This window comes from Moschus berezovskii, chromosome 18, assembly GCF_049115385.1.
Source record: "Moschus berezovskii isolate FMDL1 chromosome 18, NW_MosBer_1.0, whole genome shotgun sequence".
NCBI classification, from domain to species: domain Eukaryota; kingdom Metazoa; phylum Chordata; class Mammalia; order Artiodactyla; family Moschidae; genus Moschus; species Moschus berezovskii.
This window is the reverse complement of record NC_142477.1, coordinates 51,076,386-51,097,941: the sequence shown is the minus strand read 5'-3', so window position 1 is coordinate 51,097,941 and position 21,556 is coordinate 51,076,386. Positions and strand designations below refer to the sequence as shown.

General features: G+C 36.5%; 1 protein-coding gene across 1 annotated transcript in view; it reads right to left on the bottom strand.

The window, feature by feature from the left end:
- The window catches only part of ITGA1 (integrin subunit alpha 1), a 176,077-nt gene that overhangs the window by 11,963 nt on the left and 142,558 nt on the right, over nucleotides 1-21,556 (bottom strand). Inside the window, exons 17-28 of the mRNA XM_088827682.1 lie at nucleotides 20,517-20,653; nucleotides 18,451-18,561; nucleotides 16,911-17,120; nucleotides 13,365-13,445; nucleotides 12,856-12,932; nucleotides 9,781-9,870; nucleotides 7,854-7,956; nucleotides 6,088-6,201; nucleotides 5,816-5,920; nucleotides 5,549-5,653; nucleotides 4,035-4,127; nucleotides 832-948 (exon numbers count right to left, since the gene is read on the bottom strand). Coding sequence (XP_088683808.1) covers nucleotides 832-948; nucleotides 4,035-4,127; nucleotides 5,549-5,653; nucleotides 5,816-5,920; nucleotides 6,088-6,201; nucleotides 7,854-7,956; nucleotides 9,781-9,870; nucleotides 12,856-12,932; nucleotides 13,365-13,445; nucleotides 16,911-17,120; nucleotides 18,451-18,561; nucleotides 20,517-20,653 — 1,343 coding nt within the window. The remainder of the gene's footprint in view (nucleotides 1-831; nucleotides 949-4,034; nucleotides 4,128-5,548; nucleotides 5,654-5,815; nucleotides 5,921-6,087; nucleotides 6,202-7,853; nucleotides 7,957-9,780; nucleotides 9,871-12,855; nucleotides 12,933-13,364; nucleotides 13,446-16,910; nucleotides 17,121-18,450; nucleotides 18,562-20,516; nucleotides 20,654-21,556) is intronic.

Here is a 21,556-nt window from a genome sequence, read left to right as displayed (position 1 = left end):
AATAAATGCCAATTTGATATTTCATTAGAAAAACATTAAATTCAACTTTTCTTTGAGATTTTATTCTCTATTAAATTTATCCTAAAAGTTATCATTTCATTTCTGCTTAATAGGAAAAAGATACAAAGATTGAAAGATTTTGCATATCTTAATTTAAGCAAAACATCTACTGCTATGGAAATAAACATCTGTTGATATGTAAATATACAGATTGACTAGACAAAAAATAGGTTAGTTTTACAGGAGGATATGAAACAGGAGTGTGTAAAAGTATAAGATTTCTGTGTCATCAGCTAATTGAATAAATATGTCATTTCTCACTCAGGCATGCAACTATTGCATAAAATGTGGTATTTTTTATATATTAAAGAAGCATTTAATTTTTAAGATATATAAAGATATGTGATTAGGATAGGGCTTTATCTTAACCATAATTCTGTTGCTTCTATGTTCTTAAACTGACATAGAAATGCATTCTTTTCTTTTTTCTATAAAAGGGAGTTTTCATTCTTCTCTGCTTATAAAAGTAATGCACACAATTTAAAATTTCCAGTATTATAGACAAATGAAAGTCCTCTGTAATCCCAATCTCTAGAGAGATCTTCCATAATTTTTGGATATGTCTATTTTTTTCTTGTACAAAAGTGGTTTCAAGTTGTGTCCAGCATTTGAGATATATATAGTTTCTTTTTAATTTTGTCTTGGTTATCAATTCAGTGTTTTCAATGGCTACACAATACTATATTCCAAAGCATGGATAAATCATAATTTGTTTCACCAAAATGCTGTTGACAATTGAAGTAGAAAAGTCTAAGGAACTCTGATTCTTACCTTCCACAGCGCTAATATGAGCAACATTAATAGCAATAATCCAGCAAAAGCACTCAGCAGGATAACCCATAGTGGCACTCTGCCTGGTAGCCCATCTTTGGATATTTGGATAGCAAGCTGAAAATGATTTAATAAGATTGTTAACATTGATAAACACCTCTTAGAATTTCCAGTACACTGAGTTCTTGTAGGCTATAATTTTCTACCAAAGAGTGTACTCAATCTCATTACTACACAGAGAAAATAATGAGTTCACATTTTAAAAGGCCCTTCATCTAGTCTAAATCTCTAATCATGTCATATTGATTATTACGAAAAAAGTTTTACAATATTATCATCCAGAAATTCATATATAACGAGTAAACTACCTATGAATCAGAATTCTCAAGGGTAGAGGTGAATTTCACTCAGGGAGAATGAGCAGTATTATATGTTTTAAAGGTTTATTAACAGCCTTCAGTGCATTATCATAATAACCTAAGTTTAGACTGGAAGGTTGTCACAGGTTGTTGATATATAAACCTGAAGGGGTCTTCTAATTCTAACTTTAATTTTAATTCTAATGTGCTTTATTTTTTGTTAACAAATGGAGATATAATTTTCATACAGTAAGATGCCCAAATCTCAAGGGTACAGATGAACAAATTTGTGCATGCATTTCCTCAATGCATTTTTTATTATACCATACTGTCTATTCCAGTTGACATTCTCTTAGCATCTATAAATTAGATCTTCAGTTCAGTTCAGTCGCTCAGTCATGTCTGACTCTTTGCGACCCCATGATCCGCAGCACACCAGGCCCCCTGTCCATCACCAACTCCTGGAGTCCACCCAAGCCCATGTCCATTGAGTCGGTGATGCCATCCAAACATCTCATCCTCTGTCATCCCCTTCTCCTCCTGCCCTCAATCTTTCCCAGCATCAGGGTCTTTTCAAATGAGTCAGCTCTTCGCATGAGGTGGCCAAAGTATTGGAGTTTCAGCTTCAACATCAGTCCTTCCAATGAACACCTAGGACTGATCTCCCTTAGAATGGACTGGTTGGATCTCCTTGCAGTTCAAGGGACTCTCAAGGGTCTTCTCCAACACCACAGTTCAAAAGCATCAATTCTTCGGCACTCAGCTTTCTTCACAGTCTAACTCTCACATCCATACATGACCACTGGAAAAACCAGTCTTGACAAGACGGACCTTTGTTGGCAAAGTAATGTCTCTGCTTTTTAATATGCTGTCTAGGTTGATCATAACTTTCCTTCCAAGGAGTAAGCGTCTTTTAATTTCATGGCTGCAATCACCATCTGGAGTGATTTTGGAGCCCCCAAAAAGAAAATCTGACACTGTTTCCCCATCTATTTGACATGAAGTGATGGGACTGGATGCCATGATCTTTGTTTTCTGAATGTTGAGCTTTAAGCCAACTCTTTCACTCTTCTCTTTCACTTTCATCAAGAGGCTCTTTAATTCTTCTTCACCTTCTGCCATAAGGGTGGTGTCATCTGCATATCTTAACTGAAGTAAACTTGAAGGAGACAGCATTTAGTGTTCCAGCTACTCAAGCTCTCTCAGTGTGATACCTAACCCTTGATAAAACTTGTCGGCTCTGTGTCTTATCCCTTATGTTTCTGAGGGGGGGCCAAAAAAAAACTAATTTAGGGTAGCTATCAATGACCGATAACACCTCAAGGTTCTGTATCTTCCTTTAATGGAGAACATCTCCATTCCTTAACCTAGAGGGGAAGATTAGAGGTAAAAAAGAAAACTAACAGGGAAGATATTTGCATAGAGTGGATACTGAACCAGATCCCTCACTTGACGCTGAGTAGGTCACTGCTCATACATCTAGAAGACAGAGCTGGCAAGAATATAGACTACGTGGAATCATACCTTTGAAGACAGACTTTAAGCACATCTAAAATAATTCCCTGAACTTAGAGGTACAGAAATGGAAGTCTGGATGCAATCAGGGACTTCCTCAAGATCATACAACTATGAAATGATAATTTTTAGTAATTTTAACAGTTTAAGTGTAATTTTCCTTTAGAATAAAATGTAGAAAAAAATGGCTCTGTGAGTAAATTTAAGTAACATTTAGGGAAAATAAAGCTAATTATAAAATTTAGACAAAATGTATTTAGTAATCAAATATACTCTTTTCCAAACCCTTTCCAATACAATATATACTTTTTTTTTTGGTGCTTCCTGGTAAAATTTTAGTTTCTCTACATGTGGAACAACTTTTCATATATCAAGCGAAGTGCTGTTTATAAAGTAAGTAAACATTATATCCAGATATACCATGCATATATTCTTTAAAGGTAAATACTTATCAGAAGTCACTGACATTGTAATTATTTTAAATGGATACCAATTTGATGGAGAAGGAAATGGCAACTCACTCCAGTATTCTTGCCTGGAGAATTCCATGGACAGAGGAGCCTGGTGGGCTACATTCCATGGTGACAGAAAGAGTCGAACATGACTGAGAGACTAACACACACTAATTTGAAATAAAAAATGAAAACTTCTAAATGTTTGGTAGTTTCAAATATAATATTATGACTCATGATGTCCATGTGAAGTATTTAAACTCTCATGCTAAATAGGGAAATTATGCTCAACTGCCCACATGTTTAACAGGTGTTTTGACCTTATTTTACAATAGGACAAAAGAGAAAAAACAAACCATTTTATTTTTAAGACGAACTCCAGCATGAATTTGTGTCAGGGAATATTACTTTATTTTTTGTTTCATATTTCCCAATAGCTAAATGAAGAAAATTTTAAAATAAATTTACAAGTATTCCCATTCAGTGTAAAGGCACTTTCTGGAAAGAAATTGTTTTTCAAGTCTGCTCTTCAGATGTCAACTGCACTTTGTAATGTTAGTTTTTAAGGATGAAAATTACAAATGCATCATATGTTATCAACGTAAGAATAAAAACATCAATTTACTGTGATGGTTATAAGTAATAAAGTCAAACATGGCATGTTAATTGTAAATATCATGGTTTTTCCCAGTTTCTCTCAAAAAAGGAGCCTGAAATCACACTTGAAGCTAATCAAGTGTAATTTGAAGCAGAAAGTGTCTGTCACTTATTGAGAGCAGTACTAGTCACTGCTTCAGGGACTATAAGCAAATATAAAACGTTATGTCACAAATGGAGTGAAATGTATAATGTTTTCAAAACTTGGAGTTGCACTTACCTCTCTTTTTTGATTGCCAGCACTTAAAACTAGTGATGTATTTTCACTCTGAAGTTCTGCCCTTACAGTAAGATTTAAGCTGGAAAAATGTGCCTGAAAAGCAAACAATTTATTTTCAATATAAGGAGCTAGTCACAATGAGAGCTAGCCATGTTTTAGAGCAGTTTTTCAAACTAAGATTTTTCTGAGAGTGAAACATGTAACATCCAGATGGCATTCATGGTAGGAAATGATGACTGTATCCACCTTTCCTCTCTGCCCTCAGACTCTCACTTAGATCCTTATTATAGAATGAAGAATTTTTCTGCATAACACAGTTTCTATTAAAATTTTTCCTTTGCAAAATGAACTCCAAACCCTGCCCTCCGTTCATGTAGTTAGGTATGGCATAGCTACTCTCTGGTAATGAGGTTTATGTAGAAATGTGTTTAGAATTACTTTGAAATTACCAATAGTCAACAATCGATGATTTATTAAAGATAGCAACTTAATATGATCAAATCTAAAAATAGAAATTTCATATAATTAACAAAATACTTCTAACAGAGAAACAAATAATATAAAATACAATGGATTAAGTTTTAAAGTAGCCAACTGTCAGATGGATTTGACTTTATTAGATGTCAAAATGTCCTCCAAAATAAATAGCGTAATGCAATAAATTTATAATATACATTAGGTCTAATCTTTGTTAATGCTGTCAAGGATTGTCTCTCTATGACTCTTTGTTTCTTTTAGAAAAAATTTTATTTATTTTAATTGGAAGCTAATTACTTTACAATATTGTAGTGGTTTTTGCCATACATTGACATGAATCAGCCATGGGTATACATGTGTCCCCCATCCTGAACCACCCTCCCACCTCCCTCCCCATCCCATCCCTCAGGGCTGTCCCAGTGTACCGGCCCTGAGTGCCCTGTTTCATGCATCAAACTTAGACTGGTGATCTATTTCACATATGGTAATATACATGTTTCAACGCTATTCTCTCAAATCATCCCACCCTTGCCTTCCCCGATTCTTTGTTTCTTAACCGAGTTCTAAGGTATTAAGGAAAGTGCAAAGGAAAGAATAAGAGAAACTTAAAAAAAGCATATATATGAAAGGGGACCTTGGAAATAACTTAGTTACTAACAGACAAGGAAGTGAGTGAGTCGTTCAGTTGTGTCTGACTTATTTGCGACCCCGTGGACTATACCTCTATGGAATTCTTCAGGCCAGAATACTGGAGTGGGTAGCCTTTCCCTTCTCCAGGGAATCTTCCCAACCAGGGGATTGAACCCAGGTCTCCCACATTGCAGGCGGATTCTTTACCAGCTGAGCCACAAGGGAAGCCCAACAGACAAGGAGAATGACATCCAAATAGTTGATTTAGTAGAGCTAAGGCTTGGATCACATTTGTTTAGGCTTCCAGTCTTATGTTCTTTCTAAAGAAGCACTCTGCTTTGTTTTATTAAGTGATGAATATTTGTTTATGTTATTCAATTACTGCAGAGAACTATGCAATTACTTACTTTTATAAAAGTTGGTTTCCATAAGATAAGTGAAACATTCACTTGGCTCATGTCAGACGGAATCAGATTACATGTGATGGTGGCAAATTTACATGCACTGCAGTCCTGTTTAAATGCCCATAGGTATAAATTAGTATTCATGCCATTCGATAAAAGATAGTATATTAAAAATATTCTACATCACAGTTATTTTTAGGTTGATATTGAATTTATTCACTTGGAAAGCATGAGGTAAAATGAGCACTTGTCTTGCTAATTTGAATTTACCTGAATGGTGACTCGTTTGATATCTTCAGATTGGGATATCATCATTTTCTTCCCAGTGTTGATACCAAAGGGATCCTGAAGGTTACGGGGTATGCAGTTGACATTCTAAGAAATAAAAACATGTCTGTTATCAGATGAGATATCAGAGGGAAAAATGACTTGAAAAATAATGTGAAGGATCTGTGAATGATAGACATTGTCAAATATGAATGACCCCTCTTGGTAAGTGTGCAATATAGAAGAAGCATGATTCTGAGGCAACCATGACTTACCTCGGAAGATGACCATCCACTTGGGTACAGGACAGGAAAACCATCTGATGTCACGTTGGGAAATGAAATCGACAGTTTAAGTTCCGGCATTGGAAAATGCCCACTTTTTCTAATCTACAAGGAAAAAGAGAAAAAGAAATGTAACCTTTTCTTCTTTCAACAGCAAGTTTTCTGTCTTACATAGGATTTTGCTTCTTAATTGATTAAGTTGTGTAATATTTTGAATCCCACAATGAATGTAGAGGATTTTATGGCACTGCACAGAGAATTGGCTTTCCCTCCTTCCTTCCTTCTTTCCTTTCTTCCTTGTTTGCTGAATTCTTTAATCTAGGAAAAGTAAATGGGCCTAGAAAAAACTGGTAGCCTACATTTCAAAAATTTATTCCAGTAGTAGAGTGACTGGCAGTTATACTAACTTTCTGAGGCATTTCAGCAAAGTGCACAAATAAAAACAATGAAATATTCTTGATAGTATACATTTATTTCTACTTTGTAAGAGAATTTCCTTTTTCATCATTGCCAATTCCCAAAGACAATGAGACCATCTAACAGTGCTATGTTATTTCATTCTTTTGAATACAGACTTAAACCCATCATTTGAATTGGATGCTTTTTACTTGAATAACAGTAACTTGAGTCTGTATCTGTAAGTAGGCATGATCTAAAATGACAGCCTGGCTCAACTCCATAATTATTTACTATAATGGTTAGGAAAAGCTTGTTATGAAGGGTTCAAAAATAAAGGTTGTAATATAAAACATTATTTATGGAGGCATTAGTAGGAACACCGTAAGTTACGGTATAACACATATGCAATGTAGCAAGGAGCAGAATGAGTTACCAGTTTATTTGCTGAGTAAAGGAAATTATTACCAAGACAATTTTTGAAGTAGTCATGTTATTTTTTAAAAAGTGTTTTTCTAGTTATACTAAAAAATGCAAATAAAGTCTATGTGGTTATAGGTAGAGTCTACTTGGTTCCTTATTTTTTCCTAGGAAGTCATTCTAATTAATTTGTGTCTTCTAAGGAAATTAGAGCTCTGGGACTTTTAAGTTGCTTGAAAGTATAATTATCATCAATTTAAATAAAATTATTTTATGGCTTCCCTGGTGACTCACTGGTAAAGAATCTGCCTGCCAATGCAGGAGATACAGGTTTGATCCCTGGTCTGGGAAAATCTCACATGCAGGGGAGCGACTAAGCCTGTGTGCCTCAACTACAAAGCCCGTGCTCTAGAGCCCAAGAATCGCAACTACTGAGCCCACATGCTCCACAGCAAGAGAGAGCCCAGGGCAATGAGAAGCCCCTGCACTGCAACTGGAGAGTAGCCCCCACTCTCCCCAACTAGAGGAAAGTCGGTGCAGTCCAGAGAAAAATAAGATCCCACAGACTGTAGCCCACCAGGCTCCTCCGTCCATGGGATTCTCCAGGCAAGAATACTGGAGTGGGTTGCCATTTCCTTCTCCAGGGGATCTTCCCAACCCAGGGATTGAACACAGGTCTCCTGCATTGCAGGCAGATTCTTTACCATCTGAGCCAATAGGGAGGCCCTAAATAAAAAATTAAATAAAACTATTTTAAACTATAAATTTATTTTAATTTAAATAAAGTATATAAAATTAATTTAAAGAAATTATAAAGAAAAATATGCTGGAATATAGAGATAAACTGTTGAACCAACATATTTATATGTGTCTGTTAATACTTTAACTACTAAACTCACAGATACCTCTTTCACAACACTAATTTAGAGGTAATTTCTTACCAGGTAGAAGATGTCAATTTCATTTCCAAGGTCCTCAGTAGAATTAATAACTTCAGGGACAGTCTCATTGGCCGCAATTGAAATATGGTATTCACTTGCAGAGCTTAAAATAATTAATTGGAAGAAGAAAAGTAAAACAAAACAAAATGAAACTTTCACTTGACCTTACTCTTTTTCTTTCTGTATAGTAGGAACCCCACAATAAGTACTTCAAGAGATTTCAAATCAAACGCAAATTCTTTTACCCTGAAATCTAAAGTTAAATCTTTGAAGAGGGTGAGAAAGATTACAATTTAATTCAATAGTTACCAATGCTTAAAATACTAAAATATGTATAATTTATAAAGTAAAAGTTTGATTGATATGACATGAAACGTTTTCATGAATTTACTAACATCATCTACAATTAGTGAATAATCAGGCTAAAACTTGGTATTTTTAATAGTGCTGAATTTTAAATAGATTTTAACAATTTGTTACCTTTTCACAATTTAAAGTCACATATTTACTGTTAGACTTAAAATCTTTTTCATAAAACTTTCAATCTTTTTCATAAAACTCCATGTTCTTTGGATGAACTTGGTAGAAGGAAATGTAACATAAACATATTTAAAAGAAATTCTTCAGTTTAGAGAAGACAAAAAATACATGTTTTCCAAAATTTGATTTTAAATAAGTGAAAAATTCTTGGGATAAGTCAGTGTACCAAGAGAAATGAAAGTAAAAAAATAGAAAACAGTGAATAGAATTAAAGGTTGAGATATATGTGCAAAATCTACATGTATATCCTACAATCCTTTCATTTTTGTGGTCTGTTATTAGTAAGACAAAAGTGCCATAGAAGATAAATTAATAACATGACAAGAGTCAGAATAAATGACACAGACTTTTGTACTTTTTGTTCATGGCTCATATTTATTTAGCAAAAGCCTGGAGTCCTGCTTATGCAAGTTTACTAACATAATTGGTGTTTGGATAGCTTAGAAATTCTTACGAAAGAGGATGGTTTACAAATAATGGCGGAAATAAATTTTGTTGCTGTTTAGTCTTTAAGTTTGGCCACCTGATGCGAAGAGTTGACTCATTGGAAAAGACCCTGATGCTGGGAAAGATTGAAGGCAGGAGGAGAAGGGGATGACAAAGGATGAGACGGTGGGATGGCATCACCGACTCAGTGGACATGAGTCTGAGTAAACCCTGGGAGATGGTAAAGGACAGGGAAGTCTGCCGTGCTGCAGTCCAAGGTGTCGCAGAGAGTCAGATATGACTGAGTAACTGAACAACAACAAGTTGTTAAGTTGTGTCTGACTCTTTTGCAGCCCCATGGACTATAGCCCACCAACCTCTTCTGCCCATGGGATTTCCCAGGCAAGACTACTGGCATGGGTTGCCATTTCCTCCTCCAGGGAATCTTTGTGACCTAGGGATTTAACCCGCATCTCCTACATCACAGATGGATTCTTTATCACTGAGCCACCATTGTTATCTTGTCAGTAAACAATGATTTAATCTTGAATGTCCAGGATAGGCAGAATAATCAGATCCCACACAATGAGACTAAGAGCCAAGAAATATGTTGGACCTCTACAGACACTGCCTTTCATGAAGGATTTCTGGGTCTTCAACTTGCATTTAGGACTTAAGACTGAACTGTTAATGCAATTTGGTATTAGTAGCACCTCACATTTCAGATTATTTAGGATGCTGGTTCTCAATTTTTAGAGTACACGAGAATCACCCAGAAGGTTTAACACAGATTTCTGGGCCCCCTCCCCAGAATTTCTTATTCAGTACGTCTGGGGTGAGGTCAGAGAATTTGCCTCTCTAAGAAGCTCCCAGATGATTCTGATACCCATGTCCAGGGACCACAAGCTGAGATCCACTGGGTTATAGGAAGGCATCAACTTGAAGTGTGGGGTTCTCCTACCTGGAAAACTGTAGTCCAATTTCATACTTTACAGGGATAGAAATGTTCGCTTCATTATCAAAAAGGGTTTCAGGCGGCTCTTCACTGTCACTAGAAAACACAGCAGTCAGACAAATCATTAAACCGTTGGCTATTTAGAGACTTTTCTAAGCATTTGAATGAGAAGTTTATTTTGGTAACTAAATAAAGACACACACACAAAATAGAATTATTGATTTAGATTTAAAAAAAAAATTCAGTGTGGAGAGGGAGATCAGAGATGGATATTGTTAAAAGACCCTAAGGTGATTCTCAAGTGCAGTGACGGTTGAAAATGACACTGATTTACTACAAGGTTTTGCAAACTTCTGTGTGAATAATAAGTATTCTTGGGTCAATGGTTAAATACACAGATTATTGGGCTTTTCTCCTAGAACAATATGGGTTTAGTAGGCCCAAAGTAGGATTCATGAAATTGTGCTTTTTTATATGAATCACACAGGTGATTCTTATTTATCACAGATGAGGCCCTTGTGAAGAGATGTGCTTAGGAGTACACAGCTGAGAATAAATCTAAAACCTTTGTCTTCTCACTTAATAGTCTTTCTATGCCTTGTACTTGGGCTTCCCTAGTGGCTAAGACAGTAAAGAATCCTCTTGCAATGAAGGAGACCTGGGTTCAATCCCTGGGTTGGGAAGATCCCCTGGAGAAGAGCATGGCAACCCACTCTAGTATTCTAGCCTGGAGAATCCCCTTGGAAAGAGGAGCCTGGCAGGCTACAGTCCATGGGGTCACAAAGACTCAGACATGACTGAGTGACTAAGCACAGCATAGCACATGCCTTGTACTTGGTGTTTATTTGTTGAGCACCTACTTTCCTCCCTGATTTTAGTTATTTCAATTATATATTATTTAAATGCATGCCTCACTATTTACACATTTATATGTATATAAATGTATACATATCTCATACTTTCCTGTATTAAGTAAAAAGCATGGACAAGTGCTATAACAGGTACCAACATGGCTCTGGGGCCAGAGGGCCTGAGCTTGTTCTTGGACATTGACCTACTTTGGGATAGTTGTTTAGTCTCTCTGTGCCTCAGGCCTCAGTTTCTTCATCTATAAAATGGGAATTTTATGATTAAATTCTTAATAAATAATAAGTGAACAACAAGTGTAAAATGCTTAACATTGTGCAAAGGACATAGGGAATACTCAGTAAGTATTAATATTATTATTATCACATATACCCCTCTACCAAGTGACTGAGCACCTAACATTTTGTCTAACAAAATAGGTAAAGGGTACCCTTTAATGACTCTGGTTATTCCCAAGTATATTAGCAGCATGATATGAGTGATGGGGCAGTGAAGGCAGCTCCCTGTCTTGGGTTATAGATATATGTGTGATTGATTGGGCTTTTGCTGTAAATGGCCCCTGCCTCTAACCCATTCCATACTGCAGCCCGGTTAATCTTTGAAAGAAACAGCTCTGTACATATAATTTCACCCCTCAAAAATATTTCATGGCCTGTTCAACTAAGAAAAGATGCCTCATTTCAAAATTCAATACTCACCATCCATGGTAAGATGTACATTCCCTGTTTATATTCCATTATTCCTTTACGTATTCTCCTATATTTGCACTAAAATTGATCGCCCAATATCCCCTCAAATAGATCTAGTGGTCTACCTTCACGTTTTTGCTCAAGCTGTACATTTTTACTTGAAACATTCCATCTAACTACCCACCAACCTCTCCGGATTGCTACCCATTCTTTAAGGTCCTTCTTAATTATAACCTTCTTGATGAAGCTTTCTTGGGTTTTATTGCCAAGTAGATATAATTTCACCCTCCATTAAGTCTCCACACATGACTTCTATTTCTTTAATAAATTTTCCTTGTTCTATCCAGTATGATAATAATTTAAATACTAGTCTCAGTCCCCTACTATAATATTCACTTCATGAGGAGCTTATTTAAGTGAGAAAGTCAGTATCTTGTCCATGTGCTGTGTGTGCTGTGCTTAGTCGTTAAGTCCTGTCCAACTCTTTCCTGTCTGACTTTTTGTGACCCCATGGACTGTAGCCCACCAGGCTCCTCTGTCCATGGGATTCTCCAGGCAAGAATACTGGAGTGGGTTGTCATGCCCTCCTCCAGGGTATCTTCCCAACCTAGGGATCGAACCCAGGTCTCCAACATTGCAGGCAGATTCTTTACCATCTGAGCCACCAGGGAAGCCCAAGAATACTGGAATAAATAGTCTATCCCTCTTTCAGGGGATCTTCCTGACCCAGGAATCGAACCCGGGTCTGCTGTATTTCAGGCGATTTCTTTACCAGCTGAGCTACCAGAGAAGGCCTATTTTGTCCATAGTAGAGCTCAAATAAGTATTTACTAAACTGAACTGTATTGAGTATACAGAATTAACTCATCCATTAATTAATTTTCTCACTCACTCACTTTACGTTTATTTAGTAATTATTAAATTATTAGATTTTGTAAAACTGGGAATAAAACAACAAATGATAAAAGTTTACCTCAAGTTGCTTTTGGTCTAGAGTATAGTTACTCTTAGAAAAAAGGTAAGTACTATTTCAATTTCCTTATTAGACTTTTGCTATTTTTAGTTTGTGTATTGTCTATACTATCTTTCAGAAGCTTTGACTGATTTGAATAAAATGTATTAAACTACAAAAGGGTATCATAAAATTTTAAGTCTCTTTAATGATGTAGTTGACTTTGATGGGCAGTCCATAAAAGTTTTAAAATTAGCAAAGCCTATAAAATTTTTAATGGATTTAAATGCAATTTGGCAGATATAAGTGATGTATGATTACAACATGTTTTATGGCTCATAGAACCAGTGGTTTAACCCAATTAGGTTTATTATTTCTATTAAATGAAAATTTCTCTATTTTGCCAATTATTCATAAGGATGATTTTGTGAAGCAAAGGGGTTCACTGCCTTCTACTTCCACTGATCATATAAAAGCTGTAAGAAGTTCCAGTCAGTCTACAGAACATTTTAAATACATGAAAGAAATTATATGCAGGCATCTACATACACTCATGTACACAACGAAACCAACCTTGTTGCACTTAAATGAATGATCACATTTTCCATGAGATAAGATGTGTTAAACTGAAATAATATTTTGAATGTTACCTATAAAATAAAAATATCTTTAGTAACGGATAAGGAAGTAGAATTTTTGCATTAAAGTATTAAATCATATAAATATTTTTCTTTTGTAAATAAAGTTGCTCAAGTTTATTAATTAATAATGCAAATTTCATGAGCAAAAGAGAAGATATATGTGAAAACATCTTAACACACCAGAAAATGTTACTTACAGATCCAACACTATCACATTATTATATCCCACCCATTGTCATTTTTTCGTATTACCACTGTCTACCAGATCACAATAATAAACGTTGTAATTATGAAACGGTCATTATTAAAGTCTCTTTAAAACAGAAACTTCAAGTACCAGCAACCATCTAAACGCATCCATTAGAAACATTTATATATTTGGCTTTGAACATATTACTTTTTGTATCCAATTGCCACATGTATTTTCTATAATCTGCTTACCATTTCTCCTTTTCTTAGGAAAGGATAGCCAACTTTACATGTGATATTATGATTGGATTCACAACTGTCTTTTTGGATAGCCTAGGAAGAGAAAGTAAACAGAATTAGATCAGATAATCAGGTGAAATACTTGACTGAAATACTTGAATAGATTGAAATACTTGAGCTCAGATTTTTCCCAGCTATGCCTTAGCAGCTGCCTTGCTAAGATTTCACAGTATAGTTTTTGGGAGAGTCTCAGGATTCTAAGATCACTTGTCCCACAGCTCAAGGAAATGTGAGGTGCTTACAGCACCTCAGTAAGGACGGGGGTAGGAATGAAGCATGTCACACCAGCCTGTTTGGATCTTCCACTGAAAACCGGGAGGACTAACGGCATCTGCCTCAGGTGAGCAGGTGGTTGCAGGAAATCATCCACACCTACAGGATGACCACGTGGAAGTCCACAGTGAATGGTCCTCACTGAAGAAGTGGGTAAGAGCTTGAGCTCGGACCTGGGACCACCAGGATTCAAACTCTGAGCCCTGCACTGTTTGCTTTATCCTCATCAGGACTCCTCTCTTCTCTGGGTCTGATTTTCCATCTACTGGGGTTAGTCAAACTCTATCTCATCAAATTGAAAATGCCTTTGAATGTGAGACTCACCAGTATTTTACATACAACAAAAAGGAAACAATAATGCCACCCATAAAATAAGCATATCAATTGTAAAATGCAATTACAGAAGCATTAAAGTGTAAAAAAAGGGTTTATCTTAGAATCTCTGTAGTACAGTAATACCTTACTTGTCCATTCTAAAGGAGATCAATCCTGGGTGTTCACTGGAAGGACTGATGCTAAAGCTGAAACTCCAATACTTTGGCCACCTCATGTGAAGAGTTGACTCACTGGAAGAGTCTGACGCTGGGAGGGATTGGGGGCAGGAGGAGAAGGGGATGGCAGAGAATGAGATGGCTGGATGGCGTCACCGACTCGATGGACATGAGTTTGAGTGAAGTCTGGGAGTTGGTGATGGACAGGGAGGCCTGGTGTGCTGTGATTCATGGGGTCGCAAAGAGTCAGACACGACTGAGCGACTGAACTGACTGACTGACTGAAATAAATAAAGCTTATGGAACAGTGTCTGACACATAATATGACTCAAGATAAAAACTATTATTATTAGGATTGTTATTGTAAGTAGAAGTATTTGGAGAGAGGCCGCGTTGATTGCTCTGCCTCTCTGCCAAGACCATGAAGTTGGTTGAAGAAGACACAGAGAGTGACTTTCAATGCAGTCCTCTTTCCTCAGAAAAATTCAGGGGCACTATTTTCCTGGCATTGCTTTGCTCTTTGAGATTTTTATTTAACATTCTTTACTGAATTAATTCTCCAAGCGAGGCTTCAGCAATATGTGAACCGTGAACTCCCAGATGTTCAAGCAGGTTTTAGAAAAGGCAGAGGCACCAGAGATCAAATTGCCAACATCGGCTGGATCATGGAGAAAGCAAGAGAGTTCCAGAAAAACATCTATTTCTGCTTCATTGACTATGCCAAAGCCTTTGACTGTGTGGATCACAATAAACTGTGGAAAATTCTGAAAGAGATGGGAATACCAGACCACCTGACCTGCCTCTTGAGAAACCTGTATGCAGGTCAGGAAGCAACAGTCAGAACTGTACATGGAACAACAGACTGGTTTCAAATAGGAAAAGGAGTATGTCAAGGCTGTATATTGTCACCTTGCTTATTTAACTTATATGCAGAGTATATCATAAGGAATGCTGGGCTGGAAGAAGCACAAGCTGGAATCAAGATTGCTGGTAGAAATATCAATAACCTCAGATATGCAGATGACACTACCCTTATGGCAGAAAGTGAAGAGGAACTCAAAAGCCTCTTGATGAAAGTAAAAGAGGAGAGTGAAAAGGTTGGCTTGAAGCTCAACATTCAGAAAACAAAGATCATGGCATCTGGTCCCATCACTTCATGGGAAATAGATGGAAAAACAGTGGAAACAGTGTCAGACTTTATTTTTTTGGGCTCCAAAATCACTGCAGATGCTGACTGCAGCCATGAAATTAAAAGACGCTTACTCCTTGGAAGGAAAGTTATGACCAACCTTGATAGTATATTAAAAAGCAGAGACATTACTTTGCCAACCAGGGTGCGTCTAGTCAAGGCTATGGTTTTTCCCGTGGTCATGTATGGATGTGAGAGTTGGACTGTGAAGAAAGCTGATTGCCGAAGAATTGATGCTTTTGAATTGTGGTGTTGGAGAAGACTCTTGAGAGTCCCTTGGACTGCAAGGAGATCCAACCAGTCCATTCTAAAGGAGATCAATCCTGGGTGTTCATTGGAAGGACTGATGCTAAAGCTGAAACTCCAATACTTTGGCCACCTCATGCGACGAGTTGACTCACTGGAAAAGACTCTGATGCTGGAAAAGGTTGGGGGCGGGAGGAGAAGGGGACGACGGAGAATGAGATGGCTGAATGGCATCACCGACTCTGTGGACATGAGTTTGAGTGAACTCCGGGAGTTGGTGATGGGCAGGGAGGCCTGGCGTGCTGTGATTCATGGGGTCGCGGAGAGTTGGACACGACTGAGCGACTGAACTGAACTGAACTGAATCTAAACTATGTGGAAGTAATATGGGACATTTTTTAAGCCTATCTTAGTATCATGTTCCTGAGTGATGTCCTAATAAATTGGAGAAGGAAATGGCAACCCACTCCAGTACTCTTGGCTGGAGAATCCCTTGGATAGAGGAGCCTGGTGGGCTACAGTCCATGGGGGTCGCAGAGTCGGACACAACTGAGCGACTAACACACACACACACACATCAGTGAAAATATGAATTTACAGAACCTGGAAAATTAAAGTTTTAATATTATACATATTAAGCATACTTGGTTTTAATATGAATCATATATAGGACTAATTCATATAAATATACACAGAATTTTAATTCAGGGGAGTTAATTCAGAGATCATAATTAAATGCAAAGTTCAAATTTGGAAGTGTTAATTAATCCTGATAGAGCATCTTATGCAGCTGTATGTTATTGCCAAAATAATAATTAAAAAAAACCCTTCTGTCATGACAATGAGACATAGTCATTTAATACAACTCCCTTGCCAATGTAAGGATCATGCATAGAAAGTGGGGAATGGTATCTTGATTTTTATGCACACAAATGTTTTGTTATTGTTCAGCTAATGGACTGCTCCTTCTCTGCCCTTCTGTTAAACTGTTCTGACTTTATTTTTTCTTGACTTAGTCTAATTTCAGTGATGTAAGTCTTCTATGAAGCCTACAGGTTTGGTACATCAGTGATCCTTTCTGGATACTGAATCCAAGGAGAGTCATACACCTCTAAAGAAATACATCAAAACAAAAACTTAAAAAAAAGTTTGGTCCTTTCATCATTAGTAAGTGCTAGTTTTGTACAAAATGCTTTCTAGTCTTCTAAAATAAATGTAATAAAAGTTACCCAGTAGTATGAAAAGTAGGTTCAATGCAAGATTATTACAAGAATAAATAAATATAAACTAAAGGTTTACCTCAATTCCTGAAAAAATTAGATTTGGAGAATAATTCACTATGGTTCTGGTGTTATAGGCACTGTCCTTTTTATTTTTGACCGTGAGGCTGACATTGAACTTATCATTGTGGGACTTGACAATAAGCAGGCCCTTTTCTGTGGTGGATACATCCAAGGCAAGGTCCGAGACACATTTTTCCTTGTTTCCACAATCCTTGGCAAAGGGAATCTGAAATGGTCACAGAAAAGCAGTTTTTCAAAATTTAGCTAGGCATTATTGAAAATTACCTATGAACTTGCATAAAAGAAATGACATATTTCCAAAATAAGCAGATCATAAAGAGAACAGATTTCACTGCAGAAATCATAAGGAATTTTTATAGTTGTTCCTATAATTTATAGGGGAAAATCATAATTTTTACTTTTGGCTATAAATTTTTCCAGTCTTTTAAGGAATGCACAGTTTTCACAGATGTTTTTCACTGGCTTTCATCTGCCAGAACTGAACAGTTTCAAAGAAATAAGTCAAGTACTCCACGATCCAAAGTTATGAGAGAACACTGTAACACTCAATTCTGATCATGGGATTTTCTGTTTAAAAGAATCAAATACTTAAGATCATAATAGCTTCGGTCAAGCGGGTAGAAAAAGCCACCTAACTGGGCGCTTTCCTTGACTCCTCTTCTTCATTCAGCCCCTCCCCCTTATCCAACCCATCACCAAGAACCACCTACTCTACCTCTGTTCTTAATATCTTCCAAACCTCCTTGCCTCTGCATTTCCACCTCTATCTCTAGCCAGCTTTTCGTACTTGCTCCCTGAACTAAAGCAACAACTCCCTGACTGGTCTTCCATACCCACTCTTGATTCCCTCCAAACATTTTCCACCTTGCAGCTGAAGTAATTCTTAAAAGAACCCCCCAAAATCCAGTGCAATCACCAAATCAATTAAATCCATCAAGAGCATTCCTCGGCTCTTCAGGAACAATTAAAGTCTGTGCACAGACTTTCGCAGCAATCAGACAGTAGCCTGAACTTGGAAGCATAAACTAGGTGAGCACAGTTTAGTCCCTTCTTGTGTCTTCTGCTGTTGGGGCAGTGTGAGTCCACCGGGAAGCATACATCACATTTCCATTCTGCAAGTTTTACAAAGTGGGTCCCTCAGAAGGCCCGAGATTAGTGAGGACTGCTAACAACCTATTTAGTTACCTGTGGCCTAAGCCTGGCTCTGTAGGAGTACCCCCATTATACTCAAACCATGCCCTGGAACCCAGTGTTCATTAGTAATAAAGGGGAGTTCCAGTTGGCCAACCCATGTCTTTCTTTCAATGGCTCCTAAATTCAGAAAAGATAAAAATAGGTGTCATTTGTAAGTTCCCTTAAACTCCAGCAAAAGGAAGTCAGAAGAATTGAGGAAAGTCTAGAAAAATCTAATTCCTTTTTTTTAAAAATTAATATAATTGCTTTAGGCTTGTGTGTGTGCGTCTGTTTATATGTTTCAGGTTTTTTTCCCAATATATTCAGAAATAGGCATTTTAAATGAAGAAAAGCTGACTTACATATTCATGTACTGAATTTGGTAAAGAATCATCAAGAACAGGCCCATTCTCTGGATCGGTAAGATTAAAATCCAAAGTTATTCTCACAGAGTCCCGAAAGTCATGCTTGTCCTAGAGGTCAAAACACAGAATATGTCATTGGCATCATATTTCATGGGCCCTGAGATAGCTTTTTTCTTCTGCCCCATGGATCAGGCTTATTGGACCTTCTTGTGCTCCTGATCTGACATATGACCTGATCAGGCTTTTGCTTCACTAGAGACTGCCCTTCTGCCTTGACAAGGGACACTTCTGGAACACAGAGGCTTCTGACTGTGACCAGCTGACTCATGTCCAGTTTCTCAGACAAGCCTGCTAGAATGATGGATAGGTTGTACTCGGCCATGTCAGGATGTACAGCTCCAAGTTACTTGCATAACAATATCATTTCTCCTGAGACTTTGAGCTAAAAAACACTAAGTAATACTTCTAGGAACATCTCTCAACTTCAAGAGAGCAACCCTTCTTTAGACTGAGTTGCATTTCTTTAATATGATATATACCTTGAGTTGGAAGAATTTTATAATGTGAAATGATATGAAAATAATATGGATGTGATCAATATTGTTTTTATTACCATCAGTGACAGCTATCATTTATGCATGGCCAGAATTATGAGCTTTATACACATTATTGAGAATTAGTTCAACAATCTTGCAAGACACAATCTTTATTTTACAGATAAATAAATAAGTAGATAAATAAAACTTTATTTTACAGATAAATAAAACTAAGAGACTAAACCACTTTGTCAAAATTACTCAGAATGTAGGGAAGCTGGGCTACAAATTCCCTCCTGGCTGACTCCATAACAAACGTTAATGTATCCATCAAAATCCAGAAGTATTTTGGAAATTTTGAAACTAGTTCATTCCTTTCAATACCAGTGCCTAGATATAGCTAGATGCTAAATTTTTGGAGAAATATATACAACAGTGAGTAGGTTGGAGGCACTGCCAAATCTGGTTTCACACCTTTTCAAATTTTATCCAAGTCATAGCTCCTAAAGTTTCAATTCTGATGAAGCAAATAGGAAATTAACTCCATTTTTATTTTTCTCACCATAGATTGAATTCAATGTTGACCAAAAAAGCTTATCTTGATATATGTTGTGAGGAATATTGACTTGAAAATCACTGAGGAAGAATAAACATGGCACAGCAGCTTGCATATCTTCTGTCACTTTCCTGCCCCTGACTACAATATTTTCAAAATATGAAACATGAATATATCAGGAATAATGAAATAAGTCAGAAGTGGGGACAAATAGGCTTATTTATTTAAAATTCCAAGATCATGTTCATCTCTAAGTTTCCATCTCCATTACTAAAATCAGTGTTTTCTTAGTACATCTATTTTGCTTTTCTTTTTCTTTAGTGTCACATACATTTTAAGAGACTCTTGCTCCACGTACACAATGATCCAATAAAATACATTTCAAATGGTTCAAACTGGCTTAGCAGCCATCTCTAGAGATTAATAATTTGCTTTCCAAAGCTCCCTCATCCACTAAAAGAGAAACAGGTAGCATAAAGCTTACAGAGGATGGAAAATGCCAGATAGTTTCCCTTCAGACTAAAGTCAAACAGTGAAACACATAGTTCAATGGACAAAAACAGACCCCAGAAAGCATAAGGCCCAACAGTTCCCCCTCAGGGCATTTAACCACTCAGCCACATTGACGGACAAGGCCTACAAAAGTTCAGTGATGCTTTCAAGTAGAAAGAATGAATGAATGAAGTGAATAAGTGAATGAAAGACAAGATCTCTATCAACTGGCACATCGTGCCTTTTACTGTTCCATAATATATGGATGTCTGATAGCATACAGAAGGAATATGAAAGATAGCTTTATGAAATACATTTGGAAATTAGAAAATCAGATCTGTGATTTTCTAAGAAAAGTGAACAAAGTTTAATTCACGATTTGTACTTTGAAGTAAACGTAAGATTGACTGACTTGAAATAAGGCATCTCTATTTTATTTTGATCTGGAATAAGTCAGCTATTATATATGATTTACTTGCCAACATGTAGAAGGAATGCTTAGTGCATTCTGACTCTCGAACTGTGATGTTTCTTTGAATCTTCCTCTCTTGAGTTCCAGAGAAAAAACTCCGTGATATCTGTCTTAGAGAATCTAGTGTGACACGGTACTGCATATCTATAAAAATAAAAAAAGAATAATTGGCAGACATGTTTATTTGGGGTTATTATCATATGATCCAGTTCATTAATATTACACAAAAATCTCTAGAGCAACCAGTCAACACAAGTTATTCAGCATATTCACACTAGTGTAGTACAATGGTATTTGCAGTCATGAAGATAATCTTGAGGAACTCTAAAGAACTCTCCAAGTTTGTAAGGCTTTTAATGTTTAATTATACTTATTTTAAAATGTATGTTTACACACACCTACCTACATACCACCTAATTTCTTGACCATGTGGGTATGTTTACTGGGTTTTCACTTAGCTTTTTTTTTTTTAAATTTAGAAATGTTAGACTCTGTTTAGAATATTGACCATGTTGTATTTCAACAGAGGCAAAAATATACATTAATGATATTTTTAACTTATAAAAGATGTCATTTTTGACTGTTCAAAGGATATAATAAAATTAAATAAATAAAAGTTTAATAAATAAGCATACCATGATAAGGAAAACAAGTTAGTCCTTATACCTTATATGAAGGCAATAATCTTTCTTATTTCTTTGCTTAATTACTATATAAAAATAAGACAAAAAATGTTGCATATGATAATGTAAGTCATTATTTTACATTCCTATACCTCATTTATCTTCCAGTCAGAGGTCTACTGCAGATCATAAATAGGCACATGTAGTGCAAACTAAGAAAAATAAATTTTAAGGATTAATCATTTTTCTCATTCTACTTATATTTGGTTTGCAGATTAAACTACTATCGGGCAGCCAATGATCTTCACAGTTTTGGCTCCAACATGTTTCAATATCATTAAAAACTGCTTTAGGAATTGTAGAATATAAGCAAAAAGGGGATACCCAGGCTGATGTAATGTGCCTGAGAACACACATGGGATCT